Source organism: Erpetoichthys calabaricus, chromosome 1 (assembly GCF_900747795.2).
Source record: "Erpetoichthys calabaricus chromosome 1, fErpCal1.3, whole genome shotgun sequence".
Taxonomy (NCBI): Eukaryota; Metazoa; Chordata; class Cladistia; order Polypteriformes; family Polypteridae; genus Erpetoichthys; species Erpetoichthys calabaricus.
In genome coordinates this window covers 188,087,344-188,107,306 of record NC_041394.2, presented here as the reverse complement: position 1 = coordinate 188,107,306, position 19,963 = coordinate 188,087,344, and the positions used below count along the sequence as shown (strand labels likewise).

Here is a 19,963-nt window from a genome sequence, read left to right as displayed (position 1 = left end):
GGAAATAAATTGCTTTTCTTTAAACTTTAAGTGTTACATTTTTTTAAAGTTTTCAGTATTGGAAAGAATGCTGCAGTAACTTTGTATAATAGTATAATAGTATTTGTTACAGTGCGGCCCGCTGACGCACATATGGCAGTCGAAGCGGCCCACCAATGGTAGTGAGTTTGACATGCCTGCTCTAAGGTGAATCCCTTCATTAGAAGGTGCTACTAACCTGTTACAACTATTAACACAATCACATTTCTTCCATTCACCTTCCTCCTTTCCCTAACAGTTTCATATTAAATGACTGACACGTTTTACAGCGGTGTTGTTTATCAGCTCTCTGCACTGGGAAGATGACAAATTTCAGTCATTCTTGTCTACCATTACCACATGAGTCCCAAATATACACATGTGAACATCTTTATTTTGTGCGTTCATTTTCTATTTAGGAAATCCGGAAACAATAATGAAAGCATCTGCCAACAGAAATGACTAATTAAAAGTCACACATTGTTCTCTATACAATAAATAAATTTGGAAAATTCCCTCCATTCACTTTTATTCTTGTCACAGGTCCTAAGCAAGTTTTAGTATATAGTTTGTCTTTAATGATTTCCAACTGATAAACACTTTCTAATAAACAGTATAAAGCACAGTGACTGGCACTTCTACCTCACCTCTCCAAAAACCTGGTTTCATCTCCTAGTAACTAACAGTATGCATTTGCAAATACTCTCCGAGTTTATTTGTGATCTATAGATATTGTTTAAAGATTGAATAGTGAAGCTAATTTGATCAGTTAATGAGTGTGAATGTGTTTGTGTGTCTTATCAATGACTGGAAATAGGAAAAGAATGGATGGCTAATAAACAGCATACTGTTGTCTATGGAATTGTTTTGTTATGTCTGCCCGGTTTTAAAAGATGCAGTGAGACAGGCTATGGTAATATATACTGGGAGGCCAAGAAAAGGGTAAACAAGCAAATTGCCTGTAGACATATCACAGGAGAATGATATTTGCACTAGCAAGTGAGTGGAGTCTTGATCTGCTCTGCAGCAGTCCAGGAAACAAATTCTGTCTCTCTAGAGATGTATGAAATCAAATCTTGCTGTATAATGACAACTCAACAGCTGCAGTTATCTGACATAATGGTTGCAGTCTTTTCTGAAAAAGATAGTTGTTGCAATATGCAGGAATACACATTCTGAGTATATACAATTCCCTATAGCAAGATTTTATGTATGTTTCAAAACTATGATTTGTGCTAATATTGTCTTTTAGATGCAAATATTGAAAAGAGTTTTGACTTTTTTTAAAAAGTGAATGTTATAAAAATAAGCAGAAGTTAACTAAACTATAGAAAGTAGACTTTTTAACACAAAATCCAATTAATTCATGTAGTGTCTAGAGAAAAATTAACCAATAGTGAAAATGGAAATATTCTTCAAAGAAAAAATTATTTCAGCTAAGAGTGATATTGGTAATATAGGCTGACTGGTGTCTAATTTGATTTTTGTATATTCTTGCATGGTTGAACTATGCAAGTTTGTTTTCATTTATGGGGTTTATTTGCTCTCTACACTTACATGTTTTTTGCGTTTTCACAGTCAAAAGTGAAACTAACAACTGTGTTTAAAACTTAATTTGCAGAAAAAGTTTTCGCCCATACTGTAAATGGAATGCTTGGGAGCCATATCCCTCCAGAAAAAACAACCATTCCAAATTCTTAAATGGGGAGGCTAGTGAAGAATGAAATCTCAGCCGACCATAGTAGTTAAAGCACTTAGCATTCACTTTAAAATGAAGTCCATAGAGAACACAATGACAGGGAAATCCACCGATCATGTGTACTGGGTGATGTTAGTAACATCTTTTGCAGATGTCACCTATCAATCAATCAATCTCTCACAGATTACCAGATACCATTTGAATTAAGAATGTTCTTAAATTGCAGATAACAAACCTAAATCATAGTAAAAGTGCCAGGAGAAATTATTTGATTTCAAATTTGGACACTTTTTGCAAGATAATGTGCTCGGGTTTTTTTCTTTTTGTTCCTTTACTTATATATTAAAGGCAAAAGTAATTTAAAAAGTATGTTCAAAGTTCTCATTTAAGAATGATGAAAGCCAGTGATTAAATGTAGAATTATATCTGTATGTTACTTATGTATTTACAGACCACATAAACAATTAACAACTATCAGTAATGTGAACTGCTGTTGTCTGATGTTAATTTAATTACAGAAATGCATATCTGGTGATATAGTTTACTAACACCAATTAAATTTTACACTTTCTGGAACACACAGTAAAGTTACCATGATAACCATGATAGTTTATAAAGCAAGGAGCATCCACTGTCGTGTAGATAATCTTGATCTTACTAGATTGTCATTAACAGTGATTATGTATATAGTTAATTTTAATAGATTTTGATGATCTTAGCTTTTTCAACATAACAACGTAATGCTCCAATAAGATAATTTTTTTTTACTGTAATTTTACAATTTAATAATTTTCAGTCTCATGTTCATTGTGGCTAACCATATTACTCAAATTACATCTCTTCATTGGTCTTAAATAAAGTTTGGACAGTTTTGATGCTGAAACAATAATTAGGAGTCTCTGCTAAATTAATTTCAGTGCTGCCACCATTTTCCTTTATTCTCCAGTTTACTTTCACCTTCTACAGGACAGGAGAATAAATTTGTTGTGCTCTAAGAAAAGAATTAATTACAGTAGAAACTACTTCAGATATAACCCTGTGAGATGAAGAACACAGAAAGTTAAAACATCGATTAAAAAAATAGAAAACAAAAGGTTGCTGCTAAACTGCAGGCACCAGTTTTCAACACACTGAGTAAATAAAGGTGAAACAGAGATATGCCTAATCCTTGCAACAGATTTAAAAACGCATAATCTATCTTAACCCTAGGCTAAGACTCTTAATCTTTGTAAGAAAGAAAATCCAGATATCTAAGAATAACCCCTACAAGCTATAGATAAATGCTGGGAAATAAATTGGGTTCCTAGTAGTGTTTACCTTCTGTTTCAAGTTACCATCAGAAGCTTCATCAGCCCAAGGCCTGGTAGAGAGCCCTTACTAAAGCCCCTAACACCTGGCACCATGTTGATCAAATATACAGTTGATCTAAATCCACAAGGGGCACTGCTATTTAAGTTCAATAAAACCTGAAGCATGTATCAAGTGTAAATGCAAAATGAATACAATAGATGAACAAGCAGCAACCATTGCTTCTTATTAACTGGACCAAAATGGGAGAAAAAAATGAGACATGGACTATTAAATAACACAGCTTTATAAGCAAACTTTTAACTGAAAGAATCTCTGCTCCCTAATCCTTAAAAATGCTGCTCTGTAATCAATATTATGCAAATGATTTAATTTCTTTCTCCCTCTAACTCCCACACACAACAAATAGAGTCACTTAAACAAATAAAATTGACCAGATGACTACTGCCAGGTATTTCTACTGCTGTCGATGCAAATGTTGATTCAATGCCTTAATTTTCCAATTAATCTTTAATTTAGCTTTATATTTAGATAAATTTAAGAATGTGAACCTAATTTATTATAGCTAATACAATTTGCTTAAAGTGGAATATAAGGAAAAAAACAACGACTTTATTTTAGTTGAAGTACATTTAAAGCTTAATCCATTAGAATAAAGCAATTTATTGACTGGAGATGCTGTATTATCTATGGTTTAAAATTTGTACAGCTTGGTTTGTCTCAAAGTCTCAGTGAGACTCAGTGCACTAAGTGAAACTAAACTTACAGAGGCCACCACATGTAGTGCGTTAATCTGGAGTGCCACAAGGCGCTGCTCCAAGCATTTCATTCTCATATTTCTAAGTATTACTGTACATGTGCTCAGCAGAGATCAGCAAGCAGACCCTGGATAAAGGAATAATCTGTTTGATGTAATCTAAATGCATTGCCTCTAACATAGATACATGCTGCTCCAAAAATAATGCATCAGAGAAAGAGAACAACAGGAGTATTTCTTATTTAAAAGTGGTTATCTTACTAAAATCATACTTTTTTTTTTTTTTTTTTTAACTCTGTCTTGTCCTGTTGTTGCAAAGCATACTGACCTGCTTTTCATTAAGACTCAAACTGATTGAACTGTTTTGTGCTAGGTCAACAGGACCAACCATGTTGTGAAATGCTTGTCTTTTTCAGATGGCTTCTTGATAGGATTAAATTATTCAAAAGAATGGCCTTTTCTCATCTTTGCATATTTTGTAGTGCAATCATACAAAAACAAAAAAAAACTTGTTAATTTATTCTGGAAAAGCCTACTGTCAAAGAAAATGCTTCACCAAAAGAAGAATTAAAAAAGCAAGACACTGAACTATTAAAAACACAATTTGTGTCAAGGAAACAAGAAATATATAGCTCTGTATCACATATCCTCTATAGATCATTCCTCCTGAGTAGGCAGAAATTTTCCCTTTGGGACAGAGACTGATAAAACTCACCATTTTAAAAATTTTTTTGTAATAGGAGGGTCAGTTATTGTCAAAAACTACAAAGTAAAATATTTAAAAGAAAACAAAAGCGGTAACATTCAATTGGAATAAGCAATTTAAGTCATAAATGTCGCATTTAAACCTCCAGGATCATTTTCCTTAAAGTCTGAACATTTACAGCACACATTAATGTATAATTTTGAAATTCTTGCAAATGTAAGCCAAGCATCAACTTACTTGTCTATATAAAACATTCACAATACAGTCTACACAGTGAAAGGATTTAGATTCATCAGATAAACTGTGAAAAAGCCAGGATCACTTACCCAGAAAATGAGATTGAAGAGGAACATTATGTACTTCAGAAAACAGAGACATCCCCTTGCCATGTTGCACTTCTTAAATTCTAAAAGGAACACAAAGGATAGATCCAGGTAAAATACTACGTATTTGCTGCCTTTAGGTGCACAGTATTTATCATCCTTTGGACCAGTAGTGTGACTTTGACCACGAGAGCCAGTGGAGCCATAGAAAGCACCAGCTGTAAAACCCCGGCCACCAAACTGCCTTCCCGATGTAGAAGCTTTTGCAAAGTCAGAGTCTCTGCTGTCGACAGATGGGCTACGTTGAATTGACGATTCCTCACTACTTGACTTCTCCATTGTCTTGTGATGATGCAAAGGTTCTACTTTCACTTTTTACCATGACTTGGTATTTAAGTAAGAAAAAAGTGTATGTATACCATGTAAAATGTAAACTGTAAATGTCTGACTGATGCACCTGCTGCTATGATTCTATGGCAGAACCAGTATGGATCAAGTATCCACTTCTGAGATGACATACATTTAGGAAAAACAAAAAAGAAACCCGTTAAGTGTACTTATTCTTCATTTCTACTTGCTTTACATTCAAATAAGTTCAAAAATATGCATTTTCATTTGGCAGATTTGATCCTGTTCCTTTTCATGTTTAAAATGCAAACTTTACAGCTGATGAATGTGAACTGCAAAATTCAGCAGCTTGAGCGATCCATCACCGGCAGACTTTATCAGCACTGCTGGGGCACTGGAGACTTTCTCAGGCTGTGCTTGTCCCTTCCTTCAGTCTGTCTTTTGCTCTGTTCACACACCAATTCAGCTTGCTACTGCCTGCCAGGATTCTTATTCAGGAATTAGCTGTAAAAATCCCACTCTTCTTTCCCGTCGAGTGTCACTGCAGCGAATGATCTATAATTTGAGCTGCATCTAAAGGGTATTTCCTTCAGGCATCCCAGCCTCATCTATTCAGTAATACAGCCCAGCTCTCCAGTGCCTTTACAACCCCTCCTCCACTGTCAAGCTGCCAGCCTATAAAAAAGCAGCACTCATGAAATGGGCTTGTCCTTGTGATACAAAGTCTTAAACTGGCATATCATCAGCAGCCCCCCTGAAAACCACCACTTTTTTTTTTTTTTAAAGAAAGCCATACAACTTTAACTGAGCAATTCACTCAGGAGTGTCATGCTCATGTGAGATCATCGAATAATTAAAACCAAATCATAATGTACAAGGAAGGCAAGAAGATCTGAGATTTGAAATGAATATTAACATACCCTGTTGTTACTGGTTATGTATGCTGCTTAATGGAAAGCCATGAAGTATCTAATACAGCATTTTTAAAACACGTTTAATGTGTGTTTTTTTATTTTACCACATTTTCAAATATAAAAGTTACTGTCTCCAGTTGTTTTACCCCAAAAGACTGTTTCTGGAATAAAAAATCCACTTTTTATTTAAACTCTGATCACACTGGGTAAGTTTATGGTTGTAAATACTGTTATCAAAAATTAAACAGACACAAGTAATATCTTTATACAGAACTGTATGACAGAATTCAATGTTGATTATAAAGTGCTGTGTTTAATTTGGTAATTCATTACTTAAGAACTAAAATGTTACTACTTTAAAATATGGTGTAATTACATATTTGGACATACTGTAATATTTTATATTCAAGTAATAAGACATTTAAAAAGTGATTAAGAGGGTCACTAAAGTTTACAAACTTTTCTTGCATGTGTAAAACAAATACCGAAATCAATCAAAGGCATTAGATAATTATATTATCTGCTCTCTATATATAAAATCCTAAGCCTAAAAGTGAAACGATTTTATGTGACGTTTTTTTGTAACACTTTAAATCAGGCTTATTTTAAAACCTACATATATATGTTTGGTATCATTCTTTTCAGAATTTACGAAATTTAATGTGATGTTAGATTTTCAGATTCTTATTCCGTTTTTAAATTATAAACTAAAATATCAAGAAAGTCGTGGTTTTTAGCTGAAGGTTGAATTACGATGACCCATTGCATACCACTTTAGTTTTCACGTGATGAGTCATCTATAAGAATGTTAGTTAAAATGAATGGATCATTTATTTAGTCTCTTATAAATGCTCATTGAGCATAGTGGACCTCAGTTTAATGGGAATACTCCAATCGGTAAGAGAGTAAATATTTTATTCTTATTTCATGATTTTTACTCAGTTAAATAATAATTAATTTTTCTTTTACATATTTATAGAATTTCGTGATTTTGGCCGCAAGTGCAGTGGCCTACCAGCCTCAACTGGGGCTTGGCCCCCTAGTTTGAATATATATTGTTTAAGTTGCAGGTAGTGTATATTAAAATCATTAAATTATACAACTGATCTTTATGCCAGGTTCTTTTCTCACTATTTCTTTTATCACTATTTTAGTTACTGTATATGCAACATACTTAATAAACCTATTATAAAGCTATATTGACTTTACCAATATTCACTAATGAATTATGGTATTGGTACAAAAGTTTCATTCATTTTTTTTCTTTGTTGCTTAGTTGAACACAGTGTTGTGGAAGTTTCGGTCTCTTGTACAAATAAATTAATTCTTAAATAGCATTTAATAAGTTATAAATGTAATTTCTCTGGGGTTCTTCAAACTATTTAACAACCTACAGTAATGCAAAGCAATGTAAATGTGTTAGGATAAGTAAGCTTTTTGAGCCTGAGATATAGGTTTTTTGACTTAACCTTGTTAGTCACATGAATGCAAAATTCATTGCAAGATTCTTGTTCTGCGTGTAATGTATGTGTAATGAAAAATGTGCACCTAGTGCAATATAAACATACAAAAATGATCTATCATTACATACATGAAAAAGGCTATAACCATATAATGAACAGCCAGAACCACTGCAGTGGTTCTGGCTGCTCATTACACCACAGTGTAACTGCTCTGCACTAAAACTAAATAAATATATCAGTAGGAAACACTGTGGGAATAGTCTAAGATTAAAATTCTGTTGTACATACTGGTATCTAGACGATATATGGTACATACACACAGTATGTAAATTGTCCATGTTTCTAATATGTTCTTCTGCTAGTGTCTCATATATGCATCAATCTTTAAGTTAACAGCATCACCAATCACTTACTGTAATGTAAAAAGACTTATCAGTCTGAGAGGATGAATTTTTAAAACCATCACGCAAGTGTGACCACCGACTTCAGCTGCTTTTAGACACCTTCACGTTTAGCCATTCATCAGTACAACTTGTATCTTGCAACTCAAAGCAGGTTCCCTGTCATATGATTGAGAATATTTATTTGATGTAAAATTATTTAAATACTAGTCATTTAGCCCATACAATAATGGGCGCTAGAACAGTAGTGCATAAACATTAGTAGGAACAGTCTATATTAAACGGCAAGGGTCTTTGACCTCATTCTTTTTGTTGGTCGTATTTTTCTTTCTTTCAGCCTTTCTTTTGTTGATGTTTACTTGCTGAGCTGACCGTTCTTCGTGGGCTGCCACCGTGTATTGTGTGTCTTTAATTTTCTGTGACAGTAATACTGTCTTGTACGTCCGCTGGCTTATACGTCCGTAATATACCTTTAATTTTCTCTGGCGGTAATACAGGCATGTGCGTCGGTAATATGCCTTTAATCTCCTCTGACAGTAATACTGGCTTGTATGTGGCTGTAATATGCATCACTGTATTGTGTACCTTTAATTTCCTCTCGCAGTAATACTGGTTTGTATTTCCGTAAAACGCCTGTAACTTTCTCTGACAGTAATATCGCGCATCGCACTGTGCCCCGCGCATGCGCACTTCACCAGAAGCCCCGCGCATGCGCACTTCACCAGAAGACACACACACGGACACCTGGACGCACAAAGGGATTGAAAAATATATTTTCATCTTTTGCAACTGAGAGCTCTCTCATTTGTTTAGCAGGACTTTATAGAATGGTCTGGTTTATAATCATTGAGTTCATAAATTGTGTTTTATTTCTCATATAGCTTTAGAATAATAAAAAAAATCAACACATTGTTCCAACGCAGTTTGCATTGTGTGGGATGCATATCCCACACATAGGGAAACAAGCGTCTTAGATAAACAAAAAAACTCTAAACTCACATCATATACCGCATGATGATTGTTTGTGTGTGTGTGTGCTCTTCTGCAAGAATGTGTGGTTTTATTATAACTTCAGGCTCAGAAGATTTATCTATGTGGTAGGAGGAGAGGGAATAATTTTATCTTCAACCATGAGGCCTATGCATTTCTAATGTTTCTCACAAAGCACAATCAACTGCTTAGGCAATTTATTGATGGGAGATAGTTTCATTTGAATGACCATTTATTAAGTTAAATTTGCAGTAGAAAAGAAGATAAAAGATGTAAGCTCTTTACATTTTTTTATCATGTATAGAGAAAATTATAATATATAAATTATAATAATTTAACCATAAAATCCATAATTTTAATACACTAGAGGGGAAAAAAAACTTAAAAACAGCAAGAACTGAATTACAAATTCAGGGAAGATGGGTTTCAAAATAAGACAACACTCAACAGCATACTCAAAACAAAAACAAAAAATAGGATCTGTCAGTCATACAGGCTGCATTGCAAAACAAGTGCCCCCATCAGAATAAATGGAAAACATACATATGGAAAACAGTTAGTGCTATTTATGAAAGCATAAAGATTTATTGGATAATTAAAGACCAGCAGAGAATTTGTATGTGAGCACACCCATTTGATATATCCTTTGACAGGCTCACTCAATACTTTGGTTTTAATCTCAATGTCAGCTGTAATAAGACATTAATTAGTGCTCCACAGGGTCATTTAACAAGCATCATTGATTACTAAAAACGCATGCCATTTGAAAATGGCCCATGCTTCGATTTAAACACTATTCAATATGTACTCTCCAATAATCTATGAGCAACAGAAGAAATTTGCTTTAAAAAACATCAAGTACTATCATCACACCCTGTTTAGAGCAGATATTACATTCATTTGTCCGGTTAATTAGATCTTTCTGAAATGCTTGGAGCAAATATTGGCTAGCAAGTAGGTTCTTGGCCTGACTGACACCAGAAGGGCTTTACACAGTTTGCCTATTTCAAAGGAAGTCAGATGAGCTTCTCAGCTATCTTCAGGACTCAACACTCTCAACCCTGCTGGTTTTTTTAAATTAAATGCTTGAGACAAATCTGACTTACCTATGTCTGGAGTTGTTGTATTTACCACACACTGAATGCATTGACCTGGGGCCTGCAATATCGAAAGCAAATCTTAAGCACGCACTCTGTGGTTAGCAAAATAATTTGACAAATGAATGAAACTACAGCATATTCTTTTTTAGAAAAGAAATTAGGTATTTAAGATTTAATATAATAATTCATCATAATCCATCAATAATCATGGTCAAGAAAACAGTTTTCTTAATAAGACTGCCATTTCCAAATTTCCAAGTTACAAACATACTGAACCAGATACTCAAAACATCTGAGACAGTTTAAGTAACTTCTGAAGCTTCGGTACATTCCATTATGTATACTGATGATTAACCTATTAGTAATGATAGAAGAAAGCATATCTTTTTTGCCTCTACATATTACTATTGCTACTGAATTACTATTTGTTTGTAAAATAATGCAGAGTTTCCAGAAACCTAAAGGGGCAGCGTTAAGCTACTTGACACAATATCTTAAATCTAGACTACTGATTTCAACATGCCCTGGAGGTAACAATAATCAAGATACATTTGAGTGAAATTATATTACTTCCTTTAAAGGTAGATACAATTAGAAATTTGCCAAATGAGAGGAGACCATGCAGCCCATCAAGACCATTTGTTTAGATAATAGCTAAGCTGCCCCAATACCTGATCCAGATCCCTCTTAAAGGTTGTCAGGCTTTCTGGTTCAAGTCCAAATCTCTGTAGTAAAGAAGTGCTTTCTGGCTTATGCATTTTCCCTTGATTTTCACTGGTGTCCTTGAGTATGTAATTCACCCTTAAGCTGAAAGAATTATGTTGAATCTAGTTTATCAATGCCTTTGAGTATGTTGAAGACCTGATTTAAGACCCCATACAGTCCTTTGCTCGATATGGAACAGGTTTAATTCTAGGAGTCTGTAGAGTATGACATGTCATTAAGTCTTGTAATGTATTTGGTTGCTCTCACACAGTTCTAAGTGCTGCTATGTCTTTATTGTATGGTGGTGGCCAGTATTGCACACAATGCTCCAGATGCAGTCTCATTAGTGCATTATATAGTATAAACTTGCTTGCTGGTATAAATCTGAACGGTTTCCTTTTAGCATACTGCAAGAATTTATTAACTCATTCCTGAAGTACATTAAGCAGGACCTTTCCAACTAGCCCAATATAAATTGTGCACTGCTTAGAAGAACAAGTGTAGTTAAACTCTAGTTTATATAGGTAAGTTCTTTATTAAAAATCTAGTGTGATTTCTACCCTTATTTTCTAATGGGGCCAGCATCTTCTAATGGCGGCGCCATGTGTGGCAGTGGCTACTCTGGCTCCTGCTAACAATGTGCGTTTTTCGTTAAATGTAATGTCTTCTCCGTTATGTTCTTTCACGAAAATTACCTATAATCAATCCACTTTACTTCGTGCATCTGATCAATCCAGTACATTATCAAGCGATTTGCTGGCTTTAGATCTCCAAATTCTACGTGGACTGGGAATACTATGGCAGCAAGACTCAGAGGCCTGCACAGCAGCGGTACCACCTGCCATCACCGGCCGCAAGGGGAAGCAACGCAAGCGGTGTGGAAGACCACGCAAGCGAGGCACTCAGGCAGGTATCACCGCTAGACTAAAGGCTAATCCACACTGACCAGCGCTTCCATCTATTCTGCTGTCTAATGTCCGCTCGCTAGATGGACTACCTAAGACTGGATTTAACCACAAAATGCAAGGTGAGAGACTGTTGTGCACTCATTTTTACCGAGACATGGCTGAACTCCGCTGTTTCCAATAGCACGATTAGCCTGGACGGGCTAACAAACTTTCGAGCAGATAGGACTCATGCTCTCAGTGGAAAATCTCGGGGAGATGGTGTATGTATATACACAAACAACAACTGGTACACAAATGTTGAACTTGTCTCGAGCCACTGTTCTGAGGATATAGAGTTTTTGACACTGAAATGCCGACCATTCTACCTGCCGAGGAAATTTACAGCTGTTAGCATTACAGCTGTGTACATCCCAACCAGGGCAAACGCAAAGGCAGCGCTATCCACACTATATCAATCTGTCAGTGCAATGCAAACTGCAAACCCTGACTGTGTTTATATAATTGCTGGAGACTTTAATCAAGCCAACCTAAAGACAGTTCTGCCACATTTTTATCAACATGTTGACTTTGCAACCTGTGGAGTAAACACGTTGGACCGGGTTTACACAAACATCAAACAGGCATTCAAGGCAACTCCCCACCCCCACCTTGGAAACTCGGACCATCTCTCTGTTATGCTAATTCCTGCATACGGACCACTGCTAACTACTGTAGAAGCAAACCATCTACAAAGCAGATACGAACCTGGCCAGAGGGAGCACTTTCAGCACTCCAGGACTGTTTTGAATGCACGGACTGGAATGTGTTTAGAGAGTCTGCCACAATTAACCAGCACATCAACCTGGAGGAATATGCAGAGTCTGTGACAGGATTTATATCCAAGTGTGTGGAGGATGTGACAGTGATCAGGAACATCACCACACGTGCCAACCAGAAACCGTGGTTTACCAGGGAGGTGCATGCCCTTCTGAGAGCATGTAATACGGCCTTCAAATCCGGGGACAGAGACACTCTCAGATCCGCTACAGCTAACTTGAACCGAGGCATGAGAGCAGCAAAACGAGCTTATGAGCATAAAATCCAGAGTCACTTCACTGACTCAAAAGATCCCAAGTGCCTATGGCAAGGCATCCAGTCTATTACGGACTTTAAACCCTCCCCACCACCTTGTGATGATAACACAGACTTCTTCAACACACTTAACATATATTTTAGCCGGTTTGAGGAAAATAACAACAAAACAGCAATAAAAGCCCCTCTTACTATGGACGATGAAATACTCTGTCTCGACCACAGTGATGTTCAGAGAGCCCTGCGTAAGGTCAACCCACGGAAAACTGCAGGTCCCGACAACATACCAGGGTGTGTACTCAGAGACTGTGCTGACCAACTTACAGTTGTTCTCACAGACATGTACAACTTCTCCCTAAGACAAGCCATTGTTCCTCAGTGCTTCAAAGCCACTACTATTATTCCACTGCCACTCACCAACATCATCACTGAACAACTATCACCCTATAGCACTCACACCCATCATGATGAAGTGCTTCGAAGGGTTGGTCAAAAATCACATCACATCCTGACTGCCTGCTACATATGATCAACTTCAATTTGCAAACTGCTCCACTGATGATGCCATAGCAACGGCACTCCATTTGACACTAGCTCATCTGGAAAATAAGAACAGTCATGTGAGGATGCTTTTTATTGACTTCAGCTCCGCCTTCAATACTGTCATCCCACAACACCTGGTAAAGAAGCTGGAGCCACTAGGCATCAGCACCCCTCTGTGTAACTGGTTGTTAGACTTCCTCACAGACAGACCCCAGACAGTACGTTTTGGTAAAAACACCTCTGAGACTACCATCATGAACACTGGGGTTCCCCAGGGCTGTGTTCAAAGCCCCCTACTATTCACCTTGTTGACTCACGACTGCTGTGCCAATTACAACTCGAATCACATCATAAAATTCGCAGATGACACAACAGTATTGGGCCTCATCAGTAATGACGATGACTCCGCATACAGCGAGGAAGTCAATCAACTCATTGCCTGGTGTGGAAAAATCAACCTGGCACTGAATGCCAACAAAACAAAAGAGATCATTGTTGACTTCAGGAGAAAGCACATGCCACACCGGCCACTTACAATCCATGGAAACAGTGTGGAGTCATTGAGAAGCACCAAGTTTCTGGGAGTGCACATTACAGATGACCTGACATGGACCACAAATGCCACTTCTCTTGTCAAGAGGGCACAACAGCGACTTCATTTTCTCCGAAGGCTGAAAAGAGCAAACCTCCCCTCTCCTGTTTTCAACTTTCTACAGAGGCACTACAGAAAGTATATTGACCAGCAGCATCTCAGTTTGGTATGGTAGCTGCACTGTCGCTGAACAGAAGATACTTCTAAGAGTGGTGAGGACAGCGGAGAAAATCATCGGGTCCTCACTCCCATCTGTTCAAGAATTACACTACTCACATTGCCAGAGTAGATCCATTAAGATCATAAAAGATCCCACACACCCGACACATGGGCTGTTTGAACTTCTGCCCTTTTGGAAAACGTTACCGCAGTATGCACTGCAGAACCACCAGATTTAACAGGAGCTTCTTCCCCCAGGCCATCAGAATACTAAACTCTGTTAAATAACCTTTGACCTTTTGCTCTCTTACTTACTGTGCACTTTATTACCACAAATAGGTCTTAAGTTTACATTATACTGTATTGTAATATTATACAATATTACATTGTATATATTATGTATAAATATTGTATCCATATAGTGCAATAACACAATCATTGTGAAACGATGTGCAACATTTTCTTTCATATTATATTTCGCCCACTGACTGGCTTACATTTATATATATCTTTTGTATTTATTGTTTGTACTGTGCCTTGTACTGTCTTACGCTGTCTTACCTACTTTCTGTGTAAGAAGTGAAATGTTTGTAATGTCTGTATGTTGTCTTGCGTGCACATGTCTTTTATGCACCTGTCTTTTATGTCTGCACATTGAGCCTGGAGAAACGCAATTTCGTTCAGCTATTGAATTCTACATATCTTTTAGTTCTACTATGTGCCATTATCTAAAAATTGTTTTAAGTTTGACAGAAATCTCAGTGGTTCAAAACTCAATGAGAATCTGGTAGAAATGCAGGAGATATTTTGAATCTGTGTTATTATAATGAAATGTAGCTTTCAAATCAAATAATGTGTTTTTCAGTCTTCATCAAAATATGTGGTATTGTCTTCTGGCATAACCCTAGTATCTAGCTATGTCCTTGCATATTTATACATTATATATTATTGCAGATTATTTTTCATTATGAAGAGATAATGTTAACAACAATATAGATCAGTGTCAAAAATTATACCATTTAAACAAAAGTGATACGTTTAGTAGTATCAAAAGTGATACTACTAAAAAAAAACACTGATAAAAGAGTAATTTCAAAATAATACCTATACTGTATACACAACTCAGGTCATTCTTAGCAACAACTCCTTAAAGTAAAGGAAGGTCTTTCACCAAGGAAAACAGACAACGAGTAGAAGGCAACCTTTCAAGGAATAAATTCTTCTTTAACTTAGGGTAAACATGAAATACCTCTCTCTGCACAGGTTATCTCATTTTCTACAGCAGTATTACAGCAGTTATGGAAAAAAAATATCAGTCTACCATGACCACATGATGCTAATTCTCCTTCAACTCAGATGGTACAAGTAATTTACAGTATGTCTAAAATGCATTCATTGGCCTTTGGAATAAACAATAACTCCTAACACTCTTAATGCCATCTTTGGATTTGCCCTGACTAGCACAGTCATCCTCAATGATCATTGTAATGCATCTGCCTTTGTTATAATGTTTGTTTCAAAGTTAATTTTGCATAAGCCAATGACTTAGTACAAATGGTATTCTACTTGAAATACTCCAGACTTACTTCTTCAGCTCCTAGGGCAACCTTGCATAACAGAAATTTCTAGTCTGATATTTGCATCCTAATTTACAATGTAATAGAATAGTGATGAAAATAAAAGGAAAAAATAGTGATATTTTTTATTGCACAAATGACTAAAATTATTCTACTCACAGCAAAATGTCAATAATAAACTTAAATGTCCACTTATTACTGATGTATATGTAGAGAAAAAATGCTTATAACTTCACTGAATTTGACTGAGTTGCACTGAAGTTTTCCACAAATAAAATGTGATTATACACACAGCTCTATAAGTGACTTTTTACCACTAGACTGTTGCTTCAAAAAAATTATTTCACCCATGTTAGTACCACATATACTCATTTGCTTGTTCCAGAAAAAGAAAGATGAATGGCAAGCCAATTTAACATTTATGGGTATCTAAGAAGAAGTTTCAGATACCTAAAAAGCTAAACTGTATTTTAAGCTTGTCATCTGCCCCATCCGTCAAGTTTGTGCTGGCAGACGGGAGTGAACACACGGCACCGGGCAAAGTCCCATTGAGGTATAATTTACATTCCACCTTTTGGGAGATTGACAACTATGTCCTGGAAGACCGGCACCTGTCCATCCCACTACTCCTGTGGTTGGACTCATTAACAACAGTCAAGATGACTATTCATCTTCATCCCCAGGGGTATGCAGTTCCAGGGGAAGGGGTATACAACTTCATACAGAAATCTAGGCTGGGCTGGACTTACGTAGGATACTACGCCACCGAGAGGAGGGACCATGACATCTCGGCAGCAGCCTCTGTGGAGGAAAAACCTGAAGTGGTGAGTCCGGTGCTAAAGAAGTAGCCTGGGGGTGTGGACTGAACGACTGGGAGTCGCATGTGGGGTCACCCACAAGATCCACACCTCCGATGAAGTCCTTGTTCGGCACCCAGCATAATGGTTTCTCCACAGAAAGGGCACTAATTAAAGAACATCTAGACAAGATGCTTGCTGGGGGAATAATCAAAACCTCCTCTTCCTCCAGGGCATCCCCTGTAGTTCTTGTCAAGAAATCAGATGGCAGTTAACGCTTCTGTGTGGACTACAGGAGGGTGAACGCAAAGACCAGCCTAGATGCATAACCTATGCCTCTGTTTCATGACATCTTGGAGTCGCTGCATGGAGCCTCAATTTTCAGCACGTTAGATCTATGCAGCGGCTACTGGCAGGTGCCAATGGATGAACGGAGTAAGAAAAAGCCTGCAGTCATCACCCCGGAAGGCTTGTTCCAGTCATGCCATTCGATTTAAAAATGCTGGAACCACCTTCCAGCGGCTCATGGAGCAAGTCCTGAAGGGGTTGATTGGCAAAGTATGTTTTGTTTACATTGACAATGTCATCATTTAATCCACTTCTCTCGAACAACATCTCCAGGACTTGGATACAATCTTCCGGAGACTGCGCAATGCCCACCTCATGCTGAACATAAAGAAGTGTACTTTCCTTCAACCTCAAATCCACTTCCTCAAGCACGTTATTTCGTCAAAGGGGTCTACCCCACACCCATTAACCTGAAGACATTGTAGCACTTCCCGGGGTTGGTGGGGTGGTACCATAAATCTGTGCTGACCCAATTTAAGAACAATGAGGAGTGAGTAATTGGATATGACTCGCTGGCTTTGAAAGGTGCTGAGCTCAATTATTCTACGGCTGAGAAGGAGTGGTTGGCTGTTGTGTGGGCTTTGGAGAAGTGGAAACACTTTCTGGAAGGGGTTGAATTCTAAGTGTACATTTGTACTACACGATTAACATTGACATAAGTGTATTTTGTGCTGAGTCCCGTCTTTCGTAGTGTTCTCCTGTTTACATGGTTTGTGTGTCTATGTAAAAATGCTCCCCTGGAAACAAAGGTGGAAGAATAACACTGTGGAACGGTGGTCCCTCATATTGATTTGTCCTGTCAATCCCATCACCTGCATCTGGGACATTTACTATTTAAACAGGAGGTCAAAAAGAAGAAAAAAAAACAAAAGAAAAAAAGAAATCTGTTTTACTTCCGCCCATTCATTGCAGAGCCAGGAGAAAGCAGCGATCCAGATCAGTTACACCTTTTTCTACTTGCCACTTTCAGTGCCTGACAACTTCACTTTTGCACTGCAAAACCCCAGGGTTCTGGACTACGGCGATGTACAGAGGATAAGCACGGTCAGACAATTCCTTGTTATCTGGGGAGAGGAGCAAGCCATCATTCTCATCTGTATAATTGCCGTAGGACACTTTTTCCAGGTTCACAAACATTATTCTTTTTCCGTTTAATTTTCCGGACTTTTATGTGCGTTTCATGTTTTATGTGTGTCTCATTAATTTCATGTTCAGTGTGGGGTCAAGGGAGGGTTTGTGTTGTATATTAACTTTTTACTGCACCTTTTTATTATTACTTTCCACCGCTCACTTTCGGGGTTGAGTGTTATGTCGGGCCTGGTTGGGGTGTGATATATATATATTGTTTATATATGTTTATATATTGTTTGGAGTTTGCTCATTTCTTTTTTTATTAATATATATTCACTTTATTATTTTACATATTGTTTGTTTTTTGGCTTATTTTTGATTGTCGATTGGGGAAGTTTATTTGGAAGAGGTATGGATTGTCGGGTCTAACATCCTCAGCTTGCCAGGCCACGGGTCTTGGTGGTGTAGCTGCCGGTTAGGGAGAGTAAGTTGGTCGTTACAGAGTGAAATGTATTCAAATCAGCATAATTAGTAAAAAAAAACCTATGTTGTAAGTAAAACAGTACAGTAATCCTTCCTCCATCGTGGGGGTTGCGTTCCAGAGCCACCCGCGAAATAAGAAAATCCGCGAAGTAGAAACCATATGTTTATATGGTTATTTTTATATTGTCATGCTTGGGTCACAGATTTGCGCAGAAACACAGGAGGTTGTAGAGAGACAGGAACATTATTCAAACACTGCAAACAAACATTTGTCACTTTTTCAAAAGTTTAAACTGTGCTCCATGACAAGACAGAGATGACAGTTCCGTCTCACAATTAAAAGAATGCAAACATATCTTCCTCTTCAAAGGAGTGCGTGTCAGGAGCAGTGACTGTCACAGAGATAGACAGAAAAGCAAACAAATCAATTGGGCTGTTTGGCTTTTAAGTATGCGAAGCACCGCGGCACAAAGCTGTTGAAGGCGGCAGCTCACACCCCCTCCGTCAGGAGCAGACAAAGAGAGAGAGAGAGAGTTTGTTTTTCAATCAAAAATCAATATGTGCCCTTCGAGCTTTTAAGTATGCAAAGCACCGTGCAGCATGTCTTTTCAGGAAGCAGCTGCACAAAAGATAGCAACGTGAAGATAATCTTTCAGCATTTTTAGACGAGCGTCCGTATCGTCTAGGTGTGCAAACAGCCCCCCTGCTCAATCCCCCTACGTCAGGATCAGAGAAAGTCAGCGTAAGAGAGAGAGAAAAGTAAGCTGGGTAGCTTCTCAGCCATCTGCCAATAGCGTCCCTTGTATGAAATCAACTGGGCAAACCAACTGAGGAAGCATGTACCAGAAATTAAAAGACCCATTGTCCGCAGAAATCTGCGAACCAGCAAAAAATCCGCAATATATATTTAAATATGCTTACATATAAAATCCGCGATGGAGTGAAGCCGCGAAAGGCGAAGCGCAATATAGCGAGGGATTACTGTATACACTTTACACCAAGAGTTCTATGCTTTTTTTTTGTTACCATTTGCCCAAGTTACTCTTATCTCACTTGACAGATGATACAACTTAAAAGGATTGGCATCTAGATAAATGCCTGAATAATGAACGTTTAAACTCAGATGAACCTATTAACTACAAAACATTGTACATGTTTACTATTTATACAGAAGTAACTTTTAATATTAATATTTTTCTTTTCTAAGAATTGATCAATTATCGTCAATTCATGAAAGTCACAAATCTCAGAAAAACATATTTTCCATGATAAAATGTCTCATTGTCCAATGTAATAACCATCACATGTTTATCTTGCAGAAATCTCTTAACAATACTGTGAGAAAGCACAGTCCATACATATTTTAAATGTGTTAGAGCATTACAAAAATTAAAGTAATTTTCTATGCTGTCAACATGTTACCTTTGGAAGAAGACAAATAAAAGGTGTGGGATGCACTGTAACAAATACTGAAATGAACAAATATAAGCACAGCAAAATAAAACAGTACCAAAATGAAAACAAATCAATATTTGAAAATTACAACTTCCTAAATGTATTAATTTCAACTGAATGACAACACATTTATGTTATACTGGGAAAAAAAAAAGCCAAAAAATGCTAAAACATATCACTGCTTAAACTTTAATGATTTATTTTGTCTGTGTAGCTGTTGCATTTTC

General features: G+C 37.1%; 1 protein-coding gene across 3 annotated transcripts in view; it reads right to left on the bottom strand.

Annotated features, from left to right (window-relative positions):
- LOC114658133 (tetraspanin-9-like) overlaps positions 1–19,963 on the bottom strand; it is a 318,249-nt gene that overhangs the window by 126,935 nt on the left and 171,351 nt on the right. For 2 of the 3 annotated variants that reach the window (XM_028810215.2, XM_028810207.2), the window contains one exon: positions 4,815–4,894. In XM_028810215.2, the coding sequence (XP_028666048.2) occupies positions 4,815–4,877 (63 nt within the window). In that variant the 5' untranslated portion in view covers positions 4,878–4,894. Of the gene's footprint in view, positions 1–4,814; positions 5,786–19,963 lie in introns of those variants that run through there. The other variant, XM_028810197.2, reaches the window with a different exon arrangement.